General features: G+C 39.3%; 1 protein-coding gene across 1 annotated transcript in view; it reads left to right on the forward strand.

Annotated features, from left to right (window-relative positions):
- The first annotated feature begins 9,016 nt into the window (after window positions 1–9,016).
- Window positions 9,017–14,339, forward strand: part of ypel1 (yippee-like 1) — a 42,869-nt gene continuing 37,546 nt past the window's right edge. Inside the window, exon 1 of the mRNA XM_060907424.1 lies at window positions 9,017–9,243. Within this exon, the coding sequence (XP_060763407.1) occupies window positions 9,202–9,243 (42 nt within the window). The 5' untranslated portion in view covers window positions 9,017–9,201. The remainder of the gene's footprint in view (window positions 9,244–14,339) is intronic.

Here is a 14,339-nt window from a genome sequence, read left to right on the forward strand (position 1 = left end):
AGTTCTTATCTTTACACATCAATGAAAACCTTCACTAAAACTCACTATGGGGGAAATTTTATATCGAACCTGAAATACAGATCAGAGGAATAATTAAATGTTTTCTGGTTATTGAACCTTGATTACAACTGTATGTACAACCCCGATTCCAAAAAAGTTGGGACAAAGTACAAGTTGTAAATAAAAACGGAATGCAATGATGTGGAAGTTTCAAAATTCCATATTTTATTCAGAATAGAACACAGATGACATATCAAATGTTTAAACTGAGAAAATGTATCATTTAAAGAGAAAAATTAGGTGATTTTAAATTTCATGACAACACCACATCTCAAAGTTGGGACAAGGCCATGTTTCCCACTGTGAGACATCCCCTTTTCTCTTTACAACAGTCTGTAAACCTCTGGGGACTGAGGAGACAAGTTGCTCAAGTTTAGGGACAGGAATGTTAACTCATTCTTGTCTAATGTAGGATTCTAGTTGCTCAACTGTCTTGGGTCTTTTTTTGTCGTATCTTCCGTTTTATGATGCGCCAAATGTTTTCTATGGGTGAAAGATCTGGACTGCAGGCTGGCCAGTTCAGTACCCGGACCCTTCTTCTACGCAGCCATGATGCTGTAATTGATGCAGTATGTGGTTTGGCATTGTCATGTTGGAAAATGCAAGGTCTTCCCTGAAAGAGACGTCATCTGGATGGGAGCATATGTTGCTCTAGAACCTGGATATACCTTTCAGCATTGATGGTGTCTTTCCAGATGTGTAAGCTGCCCATGCCACACGCACTAATGCAACCCCATACCATCAGAGATGCAGGCTTCTGAACTGAGCGCTGATGATAACTCGGGTCGTCCTTCTCCTCTTTAGTCCGAATGACACGGCGTCCCTGATTTCCATAAAGAACTTCAAATTTTGATTCGTCTGACCACAGAACAGTTTTCCACTTTGCCACAGTCCATTTTAAATGAGCCTTGGCCCAGAGAAGACGTCTGCGCTTCTGGATCATGTTTAGATACGGCTTCTTCTTTGAACTATAGAGTTTTAGCTGGCAACGGCGGATGGCACGGTGAATTGTGTTCACAGATAATGTTCTCTGGAAATATTCCTGAGCCCATTTTGTGATTTCCAATACAGAAGCATGCCTGTATGTGACGCAGTGCCGTCTAAGGGCCCGAAGATCACGGGCACCCAGTATGGTTTTCCGGCCTTGACCCTTACGCACAGAGATTCTTCCAGATTCTCTGAATCTTTTGATGATATTATGCACTGTAGATGATGATATGTTCAAACTCTTTGCAATTTTACACTGTCGAACTCCTTTCTGATATTGCTCCACTATTTGTCAGCGCAGAATTAGGGGGATTGGTGATCCTCTTCCCATCTTTACTTCTGAGAGCCGCTGCCACTCCAAGATGCTCTTTTTATACCCAGTCATGTTAATGACCTATTGCCAATTGACCTAATGAGTTGCAATTTGGTCCTCCAGCTGTTCCTTTTTTGTACTTTTAACTTTTCCAGCCTCTTATTGCCCCTGTCCCAATTTTTTTGAGATGTGTTGCTGTCATGAAATTTCAAATGAGCCAATATTTGGCATGAAATTTCAAAATGTCTCACTTAGTACATTTGATATGTTGTCTATGTTCTACTGTGAATACAATATCAGTTTTTGAGATTTGTAAATTATTGCATTCCATTTTTATTTACAATTTGTAATTTGTCCCAACTTTTTTGGAATCGGGGTTGTACAGTGTAATTATGCACAAGTCTCTCTAATGCACTCTATACATCATAGATTTACATTAGTGTTTCATATGGTGACGACAGAGTAGAATAACGGAATAAAATGATAAATACATGATCATGCAACTATTTCTTTACCAATACTGAAACCTGGAGTCTCAGCCGATACTGATCCAATACCCATCGATACCAATGATTTGTTCTTTAAAAACTACTAAACTTGAAGGAATTTGGACTTGAAAACAAAGACTTCTTCAGGTACCTACAAATAAGAGATTACTATGATGATAAAAGAATAAAACCAATATTGTCTGAAGAGGGTAATACGGTGATTGATAGATGTTCTAACTGAAGCCAATAAAAATAATCTCCAAAATATATCAGGGCCTTAAAAAACAGAATGGGAACAACATGGGATACGTTAAAGCAAAATGGGAGAAAGAACCAAACGTAGAACTATCACAGGAGGATTGGCGTTCAATGTGGAGTGCACAGCATTCATCCACAAGTTCAAAGAAGTGGAGAGTATTTGGTTGGAAAAAATTTGATCTGTTTCTTCATTACACATATTAAAAGCAAATTATCTCAACCTCAGGAACAGTGCTGGAGGCGGTGCGGGAACTTGAATGGTGATCGCGCCCATATCTTCTGGTCATGCCCCAAAATTCAAACTTTCTGGGAAAATATATGTCTAACTGTGGGAAAGATTTTGGGATGTAAGATTCCTAATGAGGGCGGCACGGTGGTGTAGTGGTTAGTGCTGTCGCCTCACAGCAAGAAGGTCCGGGTTCGAGCCCCGTGGCCGGCGAGGGCCTTTCTGTGCGGGGTTTGCATGTTCTCCCCGTGTCCGCGTGGGTTTCCTCCGGGTGCTCCGGTTTCCCCCACAGTCCAAAGACATGCAGGTTAGGTTAACTGGTGACTCTAAATTGACCGTAGGTGTGAATGTGAGTGTGAATGGTTGTCTGTGTCTATGTGTCAGCCCTGTGATGACCTGGCGACTTGTCCAGGGTGTACCCCGCCTTTCGCCCGTAGTCAGCTGGGATAGGCTCCAGCTTGCCTGCGACCCTGTAGAACAGGATAAAGCGGTTAGAGATAATGAGATGAGATTCCTAATGATGTTAAGATTCTATATTTCTGTGTTTGGAAAGATGATGTTATTATAAAGGAAGACTGGTATCTGTGTAAAGTACTGTTAATTGCCTATAAAAACAAAATTACAAAGAACTGGTATAAAACAGAGTTCCCAAGCCTCAGTCAGTGGATGGGCAGAGTTAAAGAAATCTATATAATGGAAAAGATGACTTTCTCTCTGAGCTCCATTGGAGCAATCCTTCCCAGGAAATGGAAGAAATGGACTGCTTGTATCAAAGGAATGGAGGATGCTACCAGTTAAAGAGGACAATTAAAGACACTGAACATGATGTATCGCAATACTACCAACAGAGAAGCCCCCATGATTTTGTTTTTGTTCATTTATACCCCTTGACAGTTCATTGTCTGCTTGTTTTTTGTTTCATATTAAGCTGAAAATACTAAATAAGTTTAAAAAATTACTAAACTTTAAAATATTTAAAATGTATATTTTAAACCAAGTACTTTAAAAAGCAAGTTTAAAATGCTACTTTCACACAAAAATCTCAAATATAGTGAAGTATACAATAAAATCAAGCCTAATTAAAAAAAAATTACAATCCAGTCTCCTTTATATGTAAAAATGTAAAATAAAAGTATTTTCCATTTACTGGATTGGCTCAAATTCATGATCAGTGCCAATAATAATAATAGCCTATTCCTAAACATTATTTTTACTAAACTTCACTGTTGCACTATTGAGAACTTCCAGTTACTAAAGAAATAAAACTGAGTTCCAGCCCTAACTAGCTGATGATCAGAATCAGCTCTGTTTGATCCGTACAGGAATAAAACTCCTTCAGAAGTGTACATGATCCCAAGGAACCGTGAACTGGGTTCTCATTCGGGTTCTATGAGTGGAAAGTTCAGCATTAAAAAAGTTTCATTCCAGTAAATAAATGGTAGGACATGTTGGTCTGATGTTCTTGATGTTCCTAAATGTGCACTGTAATCATAAAGTTTGAGATGTGTATTCTCCAGTGTATTCACTCTTCAAGGCTACAAAATGTTGGCGAGGTTCTGCATTACTGCAGTGACCCAGCAGAGGGCGATAGAGGCACAAAAATATTCCGCTCAAAGAGGATTGAGGTTTCGTTTCAGACTCCAGGGAAATTAATCAATGGATCAGTGCTGAACCAGTCAGGAATAAACTGTAAATGTTGTATAGACAATTATAATTATTTTATTCATATTAAAGATTTGTTATAAATTTTTATCCTCAGATTCCTTTTGAATAATGTATTATTAGTAGTGGTAATAATGATAATCATGATCTAAGGTCTAAGTAAAATGATAAAAAAAAGATAAAGATAAATATAATGCAGTAAAATAATAGTTTTTAAGAGACATTATTATTATTATTAGTATTATTATTATTAATAATATTATCAATTTTTTAGTAATAGGAGCGATGATTTTAATATTGCTTGTTTTAATGTTTGGTTTAATATACCTACTATGTATTATTATTAGTAGTAGTAATCATAATCTAAGGATTAAAAAATTATATTTTTATATGACTTGCTTAGTTTTAAGCACATACGTGCATTATTATTATTATTATTATTATTATTATTATTCATAGTAGTAGTAGTAGTAATCAATCTCAGGATTAAAAAATTATTTTAAAAAATATTTGTTTAGTTTTAAGTACATGTCTGCCTACATAATAATAATTAGTAGTAGTGGTAGCAATTCTGAAAATTATTTTAATATTGTTTGTTTTAATGTTTGAAGATTGGTTTAATATACATAGATGCCAACTATGTATTTTATTATTTTTTTTAGTAGTAGGATAATTTTAATGATAATTTTAATATTGCTTGTTTTAAGATTGGTTCAATATACATAGATGCCTACTATGTATTTATTATTATTCATAGTAGTAGTAATCATAATCTAAGGATTAAAAAAATTATAAAAATATTTTTATATGACTTGCTTAGTTTTAAGCACATACCTGCATTATTATTATTTAAAATATATATGTTTAGTTTTAAGTACATGCATGCCTACTATATTATTATTATTATTATTATTAGTAGTAGTAGTAGTAGTAGTAATCATCTAAGGATTAAAAATATTTTATTACTTGCTTAGTTTTAAGCACATACCTGCATTATTATTATTTAAACTATATATGTTTAGTTTTAAGTACATGCATGCCTACTTTATTATTATTATTAGTAGTAGTAGTAGTAATCATCTAAGGATTAAAATTTTTTATGACTTGCTTAGTTTTAAGCACATACCTGCATTATTATTATTTAAAATATATATGTTTAGTTTTAAGTACATGCATGCCTACTATATTATTATTATTATTAGTAGTAGTAATCATCTAAGGATTAAAAATATTTTATGACTTGCTTAGTTTTAAGCACATACCTGCATTATTATTATTATTTAAACTATATATGTTTAGTTTTAAGTACATGCATGCCTACTTTATTATTATTATTAGTAGTAGTAGTAGTAATCATGGCGGCACGGTGGTGTAGTGGTTAGCGCTGTCGCCTCACAGCAAGAAGGTCCTGGGTTCAAGCACCGGGGCCGGCGAGGGCCTTTCTGTGTGGAGTTTGCATGTTCTCCCCGTGTCCGCGTGGGTTTCCTCCGGGTGCTCCGGTTTCCCCCACAGTCCAAAGACATGCAGGTTAGGTTAACTGGTGACTCTAAATTGAGCGTAGGTGTGAATGTGAGTGTGAATGGTTGTCTGTGTCTATGTGTCAGCCCTGTGATGACCTGGCGACTTGTCCAGGGTGTACCCCGCCCTTCGCCCGTAGTCAGCTGGGATAGGCTCCAGCTTGCCTGCGACCCTGTAGAACAGGATAAAGCGGCTAGAGATAATGAGATGAGATGAGTAGTAATCATCTAAGGATTAAAATTTTTATGACTTGCTTAGTTTTAAGCACATACCTGCATTATTATTATTATTATGTGCAGAAAAAGTGGATCTAATTCTCAGGTCATTTTCTTATGTTGCTCTATTACTGGCTCCGCCCACAGCACCCGCACTAAATCTAAACCCTCCCCCTGATGATCATGAAGAGATTAATATGAGGACTCGATGATCAGACTGCTCAGCCACGCCCCTTTCTCCACCACGTGTCAATAAATAAATCCTCTTTCCTGCCTGATACGTGCACGCGGGCAAACTGTTTACCTCTTCCACGTGCCTCGATGACGCGCCTCGGCTGCGTGCTCGCTCCCGCGTCGACGTCGACACGAAGCTGTGGCAGCAGGAGCGCGCGCTCGCTCGGTAACACACAAACATGGCGCTGTGAGAGCGTGAGCGAATGAACGTGCTCGTGCGCTCGGCTTGTCACGGAGTCAGAGCGCGGCACTGATTGGCTCGTAAGAAAGGGGATGGGGGCGGGTATTAGAGTTTGAGCAGGTGATTGGTTGAAAGATGTTTGGTCTAATTCTGATTGGTTACCATGGCAGTGGAAGGGCATGGCGTCAATGGCGTGTATTATTATTATTATTATTATTCTCCTCCCTCCCTCTCTCTCTCTCTCTCTCTCAAAGCACGTTCGCTGCAGTTGGTATCAAAACAAACGCTCAGAAATAAACCCGAGTTAGTGTGTGAAGATGAGCTTCGGGATTTGACGTGGGGAATTAAATAATAATTAAAATTTGTGTTTATCTTTTTTTTTAATTAACCGACTAGACATGTCCGGTTATCATTTCTACACGGTTTGATGTATTGCATGCGTCGTACAGAATAGAAATAAATATAATTCTGCTCCATTTTGGACAGGAACAGTTTTATGTAGGCTATGAACAAGTTCTTCCGTCTGATTGCAGCTTTTCATGGAAACCCAGGCTCAGTGGTGCATGCTTGCGCAGACAAAAACACTAATGCAAGTTGAACTGGAGCGTATTATTATTATTATTATTATTGACAAACCTCGTCGCACACCCAAGTCGCTTTTTCTTTATTCTTGCATGCATCATCCATCGCAAAAAAAAAAAAAAACAAATCAACAGAGTCGGTGTTGAAAATAAGGGAAGAAATATGAATAAACACTGAACAAACAAACACAGATCAGTCAGTGGGACATCAATGCTGCTGAATGAGTAAAAACCCTCCACTTCCTGCAACAAAAAGGTATCAAACATTTGCATTAAACATTAAATATTTTTGTTGAAGAGTAATAAACACATCACTTGATGCATGATCTCATAATGTCTGCAAGTGCATGAGTGAAGGTCACACACCTAGGTAAAATTCCTACCATAGTCTATACATAACTATATTATCATTTAGCATCGTTTACATTGCATCTCTGTGTCTTTATCAATCTGTAAACGCTGTTATTCAGTTGAACGAATGATAGTGTTATTGAACATAGACGCAGAGTGAAAACAAATGACATCATACCTCAAAGCTTCCTTACACAGCTGATGATCATTTATCACTGAACAGCCTTGCTTCTGTGTGACTAATAAAAGGAGACTGCATGTTTATTATTTATTTCCCCAATCATAAATGACATTCTACCGAAATGATGATATAATGTGAAGCTCTTGATATTTAGGCCGCCTTTTCATTTCCAGCTGGAATGTTCTACAGGGATGCTTTTAGTGTCCATCTTTTATTTTTAGACCATCATCCCTTCACTTATTATTTATTAGACATAGCAGATGCTCTTTGACGCATAAGTATGATGGGAGGGGGGCATCATAGATGGATGGGGGGGATGGATGGATGGGTTTCTGAAACAACCTTGCTGTTTATTCAGCATCGTGACTGCCCACCAGTGCCCTGTAGCAATCAGAGTTGTGTTTGGTGTTGAACGTCAATATGTGGATGTTATTAAGACAAAGCAAGGTTGTGTTGGATACTACACAGCTGAAAACAAAGCGCCCAAAGCCTACAGGTACATTTTGTTCTTCAAGCTACAAACAATGTAAGTCTGACCTCAGATGTGAAACAGTAGAGGTGCTGTTATGTTTAAAATCAAATTCACTTTTATACTAAAGGGATGTAAGATTATGTTCTGGTTACAGACAGGTATTTGTTCCTTGAATGGACGCTTTTGCTCTGATAGTTTATGCCATGTTTACCCCGGTGACTCTTGTACTATTTATAACACAGTAATTATTTACATTTTTAGTTGGAGAGCAATCTCTCTCTCTCTCTCTCTCTCAAAAAAAATTGATTATATTGTGCAGGAATATTGAGTTGGTCAAGATACAAATATTGTAATTGGACCCTAAATGGACTCCTTAAGATCCATCCATCCATTATCTGTAGCCGCTTATCCTGTACAGGGTCGCAGGCAAGCTGGAGCCTATACCAGCTGACTACGGGCGAAAGGCGGGGTACACCCTGGACAAGTCGCCAGGTCATCACAGGGCTGGCACATAGACACAGACAACCATTCACACTCACATTCACACCTACGGTCAATTTAGAGTCACCAGTTAACCTAACCTGCATGTCTTTGGACTGTGGGGGAAACCGGAGCACCCGGAGGAAACCCACGCGGACACGGGGAGAACATGCAAACTCCACACAGAAAGGCCTCGTTGGCCGCTGGGCTCGAACCCAGGACCTTCCTGCTGTGAGGCGACAGCGCTAACCACTACACCACCGTGCCGCCCTCTCCTTAAGATCTGTCTATCTTTCTTCCAGCCATTTTAATACTTTTCCAGTTGTATTTTTCAAGTTTTCAACAATTTCTTTGCTCATTTTTTTCTTATTTTAATGGAAAACTTGATTTGCGATGCATTAGAGAGGTTGATTTTTGTGTAGAAAAATAAGAGGATCTCTAAAAACAACCGATTGAAAACCGTTGTGTTTACATTACGTTGACAACAGAATAGCCACATTTTTCCAAAATATAATTTTTAATTCAATTTTTTTTTTCAGGTTTGGAAATTAGCATGTTTTAAATCCCATACTTTTCCAAAATGTTGGCTACATACATACGCAAGCAACTATTTATCAATCTATCAACGTCGTTCAGTGGCAATATTATATTTATGTTTAATATAAAAACGCCACCGTGCACCTTGTTTTTATTTACACATCCGGGTTCTCGTTCTCAGCCCGGTCCCGCCCCCCCACGCTTGTTACTGCACCCCGTAAGTGCCAATCATTTTATGGCCCCGCCTCCTGATGACGTCGTGGACACAAAGCAGCTAGTCTATCACAAACACAAAGAGACGAGAGCAACAAAGCAGGGACATGAACACAGCAGCTGACACACAACACTGCTCAGGATTCAGCAAAACTGAACCCAGACAATCACACAAGAGCAACAAGCTTCAGTCTGCTGTAGGAAAGAAAAATAAAATCAGATTTAAGTCAACTGTTTAGTGTTTATGTTGGAGCTTTACATTGAGGAAGGAGGTCCTGTTCAGGTGGTGAGTTGAGAATTTCTTTTCTATAATAAGTTTTTTTGTTTTTTTTTTAATTCTGCTATACTTTTATTATTTAACAGCTGTATGTGTGTGTTAAGGCTATTCTTGGTATAGAGTGAATGGTAATGTAATGACAATGACAGCCCTTTCATTGCTGATTTGTTTTGAGAGACAGGAAAGTGTTAGCTATGTGTGTCTGTATTATAAGCACAAAACCAAAACATCAAAAACGTGGTAGACATTTAGTCGATGGAGAAGGTACAGAAACACACACACATGCTTTCAGGCTGATCATGTCTTCTGCAACATCCAGAGCTGAAATGTGCAGATGTGTGTTGCTCTTCCTCCTGTTAATGATTTAAAGTAGCTCTTTGTTTTGCATCCTCGTGCTCACTGGTGCTCTTTCCTTTCTTTGTTTCTCCTCAAAGAGTTTCACCGACATCAATTTGCTATCGTTGTTGTCCCTGTGCACAATGGCTTGCAATCCATTTGCATTTGCTTAAAATAGGTTGTCAGGCAGGTAACTCGAATATAAACTCATGCATGCAAACGAAGGTAGACAAAGCTGATTACAGAGACGAGGAAGTTTGGGCTGAGAAAGTAACAAATAGATCAAACAGACTCAAACGAACAAAAAGGGACTCGGATTGTTATTGTTGCTGTGTTCGGGCTTTTTGGGTCCTTTTAGCAAGAATGTTATTCTCAACACTTTTTTTTTTTTTTTTATAATCCGACTTATTAGCTTTTATCCCTGAGCTGAGCTCGCTTGTTTCCTTCCTTGAGCGAGTGATTCACAGAATCGGTTCCTGACTCGGAGTCGAGTCTGAATCTTGACCGTCGATTCTACATTGTGGAAAAAAGGATTCGATTCGGACTCGCGCTCACACTGATTCAAACTGAGAAAGTATTAATGGAGAGTAAAGTGGTGGTGTTGTGTTTTTTTTTAAAAAACTAGCTGGGTGGCGACAAATGACAAAATAACAACATGATTGTAGCAAAAATAACGTGACTACTAAAGATGCAGCGTTAATTAAGCTAAATTGGCTTTAGTGTATAAAATTAGGCGAACTGCTTCATTATAAAAACATTCTGAATGTTCTAATGAGAGGACGTGAAGTTAGTAAACGTATCAGGTTGAACTAATATTGTTTTGTAAAAAATATACATTAATCTTTAAATCCTTTTTTAAAAAGTATCAGGAAGGAATCGACTCATGGAATCGACTCGTGGAATCGACTCATTTGATTCTCACTAAACTTGAAACCAGAATGAGAGTCGAATCCTTAAGATTTGGAGATTTGCGCGCGCGCTTAGTGACCGTTCTTTGTTCTTCCAACGACCGGTAGTGACGTCTTTATCTCAGCGACTTCATTTTGTTAAACAAACAAACAAACAAACAAAAATAAGACAAACGTGATAGAATTACTCTCATACTAGTGATTTTATAAATTCCAGATCAGTTCATATCCCTGGTTCTTTGTACTTGAGTAATCTTACTTCTGCACATCTTAATTGTCTCCTTATGATTTGTTTATTATAGAGATGCTTTCTCGGGGCTCGTGCCCGTGTGTGTGTGTCTGTGCGCGCACCCGTGCTCTCTTCCAGGTCCTCGTGCGACAGTAGAGCAGGAGTGCGCGCGCGTGCACGCGCACATTTTCTCGTCTGTATGGCAGTATAGCCCAGACTTCCTGTTCTGTTCCGGAAGTGTCTTTTGTTTTTCTCTTTTGCATGCTCGGAGCTGTAACATTTTCCTGTTATTTATATATATATATATATATATATATATATATATATATATATATATATATATATATATATATATAATTTTTTTTTTTTCATTGTCTGCGCCAGGATAAGGGCTCTGAATGCATTTATTCAACCCACATCATGTAATATTTTAGGAATTTGTGGCTTATTAGGTCAGTCAGTTTATACCAACAGAGCACGAGCGTCCTGCCAGGGCAAACAAGTTAAGAGGAAGCTGACGCACTGCTATAAAAGGAAATGCAGCAACAGGCTGTAACAGCTGTATGCCAGCTATTTTCAAGGGGAAAGTAGCTAATGCATGTTTTTTGTTTTTTTTAAGTCACCAAATGTCCTCATTAAATCATTTTGCATACTCATTGACTTGTCATGATCAAACTACATACTGTATCATAACATTTAATAATAAGTTACATTTATATAGCGACTTTCTCAAACTCAAGGTCGCTTTGCACAGGTCAGAGAGAACGGCAAAAAAAAAAGTTGCTAAAGAGTGGCGAGTTTATGCACTGGTGGAGAAATGTTCGTTCGTTCATCCATCCATCATCTGTAGCTGCTTATCCTGTTCTACAGGGTCGCAGGCAAGCTGGAGCCGATCCCAGCTGACTGTGTGAGAGGCCCTGGATAAGTCGCTAGGTTATTGCAGGGCTGACACAGACACGCACAACCATTCACACTCACATTCACACCTACGGTCAATTTAGTCACCAGTTAACCTAGCCTGCATATCTTTGGACTGTGGGGGAAACCGGAGCACCTGGAGGAAACTCACGGAGACACAGGAAGAACATGCAAACTCCACACAGAGTTGGGCTTGGACCTAGGACCTTCTTGTTGAGGCAACTGTGCTAACCACTACACCACTGTGTGGCCCCCTGGAGAAATGTTCATGAAACAGAAAGGTGAGATTTGAAGAAAGGAAGAGCAGTCACGGAGAGGTTGAGGAAGGGTCTTACAGAGCTTGGGCGCCATGGTGGTGAAGGACCTGCCACCCAGGGTAGAGAGTTTAGTGCGAGGAACAGCAAAGAGATTATAGCTAGAGGGTCTGAGAGAGCGGGATGGAGTATAAGGGGTCAGGAGATCACAGATGTAAGAAGGCGCAAAGTTATGGAGAGCTTTGAAGGTGAGTAGTATGATTTTATACTCGGAGCACGTCCTACAGCAGATCACCGCACATGCAGGCAAGTAGGAGCTACTCTTAGCCACAGTTCGTCGTCGCAAGCTTGTTTGGTACGGCCATGTGACCCATCATGATTCACTAGCCAAGACCATCCTCCAGGGAACAGTGGAAAGAGGACGCCAGCGCAAATCCTGGCTTGACAGCATAAAGGAGTGGTCCAGACAAGCCCCCAACATACTGCTGTGATTGGTGGAAGACCAAGAACATTGGAGGTCACTGATTGCCCTCTGCAGCATGGCACCCCTATGATGTCAGTCAAGGGATTAATGGAATGAAGTATGATATTTATTTATTTTTTTTTTATATTCTGGATAGAATTAGTGAAATAGGTGAAGCTGAGAAAGAATGGGGGTGATATGAGCAGATGGTTTGGTATGGGTGATAAGTCTCGCTACAGAGTTCTGAATGTATTGTAGTCTTTGAAGGAATTTAGTAGGGAGGCCAATGAGAAAGGAGTTACAATAATCTAGGCGGGACATGATGAAGGAGCGGACCAATGTTTGAACATCACTAGTGGAAAGAAAGGGGCGAAGGCAAGCAATGTTCCGGAGGTGGAAGAAAGCAGTCTTGGTGAGGGGTTTACTGTGGGGATCAAAGTTGAGTGAGGGGGTCGAGCAATATTCCAAGGTTTCTAACAACAGGTGAAGATTTAACAAGTGCACCGTCGATGTGAAGACTGAAACTGGAGGGTTTGGACAATGAAGATTTGGAGCCGATAAGCATGATTTTCTGTTTTATCTGTGTTAAGTTTTAGAAAATTATTCTGCATCCACAACTTTGGTGTTTTCTCTGACCTATGTAAAGAAGGAAGACTTTGTGAAAATTCACAAAATAGTGTTTTTGGTAGGATGGGTCCTTCTGAGGTTAGGCAAGACTTCTTCCTCACATTTGGAGAAAACACAAAGGAACGGTTTAGTGAGTGTGCAGGTGTGCGAATTTCTTTTGTGGTGGCAAGGGAATGCTCAAACATTAATAAGGATAGTGCTACCTGATTGAAGAAGAAGCCTTTGTCACATGTACATTTGAGCACAGTGAAATTCCTCCTCTGCATTTAACCCATCTGCAGCAGTGACGCCACACAAGTGAGCAATGAGCGCGTGCACACACAGCTATGCTATGCTATGCTACAGCACCCGGGGAGCAGTTGGGGGTTAGGTGCCTTGCTCAAGGGGACTTCAGCTGTGATAGAGGAAGGGGAAAGTGCTCTTCATTCACTCAACTCCTCTCATGTTTTTCCTGCTGGTCCTGGGAATCAAACCAACAACCCTTTGGGCCCAAGGCTGCTTCTCTAACCTTCCAAACTAGATTGCTTTTATCAACCCTAACATTATTGCCATGTGTGTTCTCCAAGACTGGGTTCCAAAGTCAAAATAAGGCGATGAAACAGTAAGGCATTCACCAGCCAAATCAGGTAGCACTTTCCTCATGAATATTCATGAGTTTCCCCTGCCACAATGCTGTCTAAAAAAGGACATTCGCGTGCAGGTGTGCGTCGTTGAAAAGGTTCCGCCTTGTATGTGCGTTGAGGATTGTGCGTGCTTTTAAGAACGGACAAAAATTCTCTGAACAAAAGACTCGGTCCTTGGTACAGTTCAGAGTACCTTACAGTCCTTCAGTGGGATTCGATCATGTGTCATCCTTGAAATGCAGCCAGTGAAGAATCCTTCCTTGATATTCAGAAATGCAAAGTAAGTCTTCGGTTGTAATACCACAAACTATATTTACAGAATGCTACCAAGAATGTAGACGAAAATAATCGAGGAAGCAAGCATGAAGGAAAGGTTATGGATGGAATAACTTGCTTGTATTACTTGTAAACATCTATAAGAAGATTATGTACCGTTTACTACCATCAGGTTGGCGCTACAAAGTCTCCCTTGCCAAGAAAAACATTTTCTGTAACTCCTTCATTCCCACTGGCATAAAAGTCTTAAACAATATCTCCCTACCTCTACAAACACCACCACTATATAAACACAAGGCCAATCAGCACACACATTGTACTGTCAGTATTATCATTTTGTTCACCTTCCTTATTTTTATTTATCTATTGATTGATTGTACTAGCGACTTTCATTCTGTTTTTACAAACATTCTTTGTATGTCAGTTGTTTTGTATGTTGAACCACACCGAAGATGTTATTCTGATGTATGG

This window comes from Neoarius graeffei, chromosome 24, assembly GCF_027579695.1.
Source record: "Neoarius graeffei isolate fNeoGra1 chromosome 24, fNeoGra1.pri, whole genome shotgun sequence".
Taxonomy (NCBI): Eukaryota; Metazoa; Chordata; class Actinopteri; order Siluriformes; family Ariidae; genus Neoarius; species Neoarius graeffei.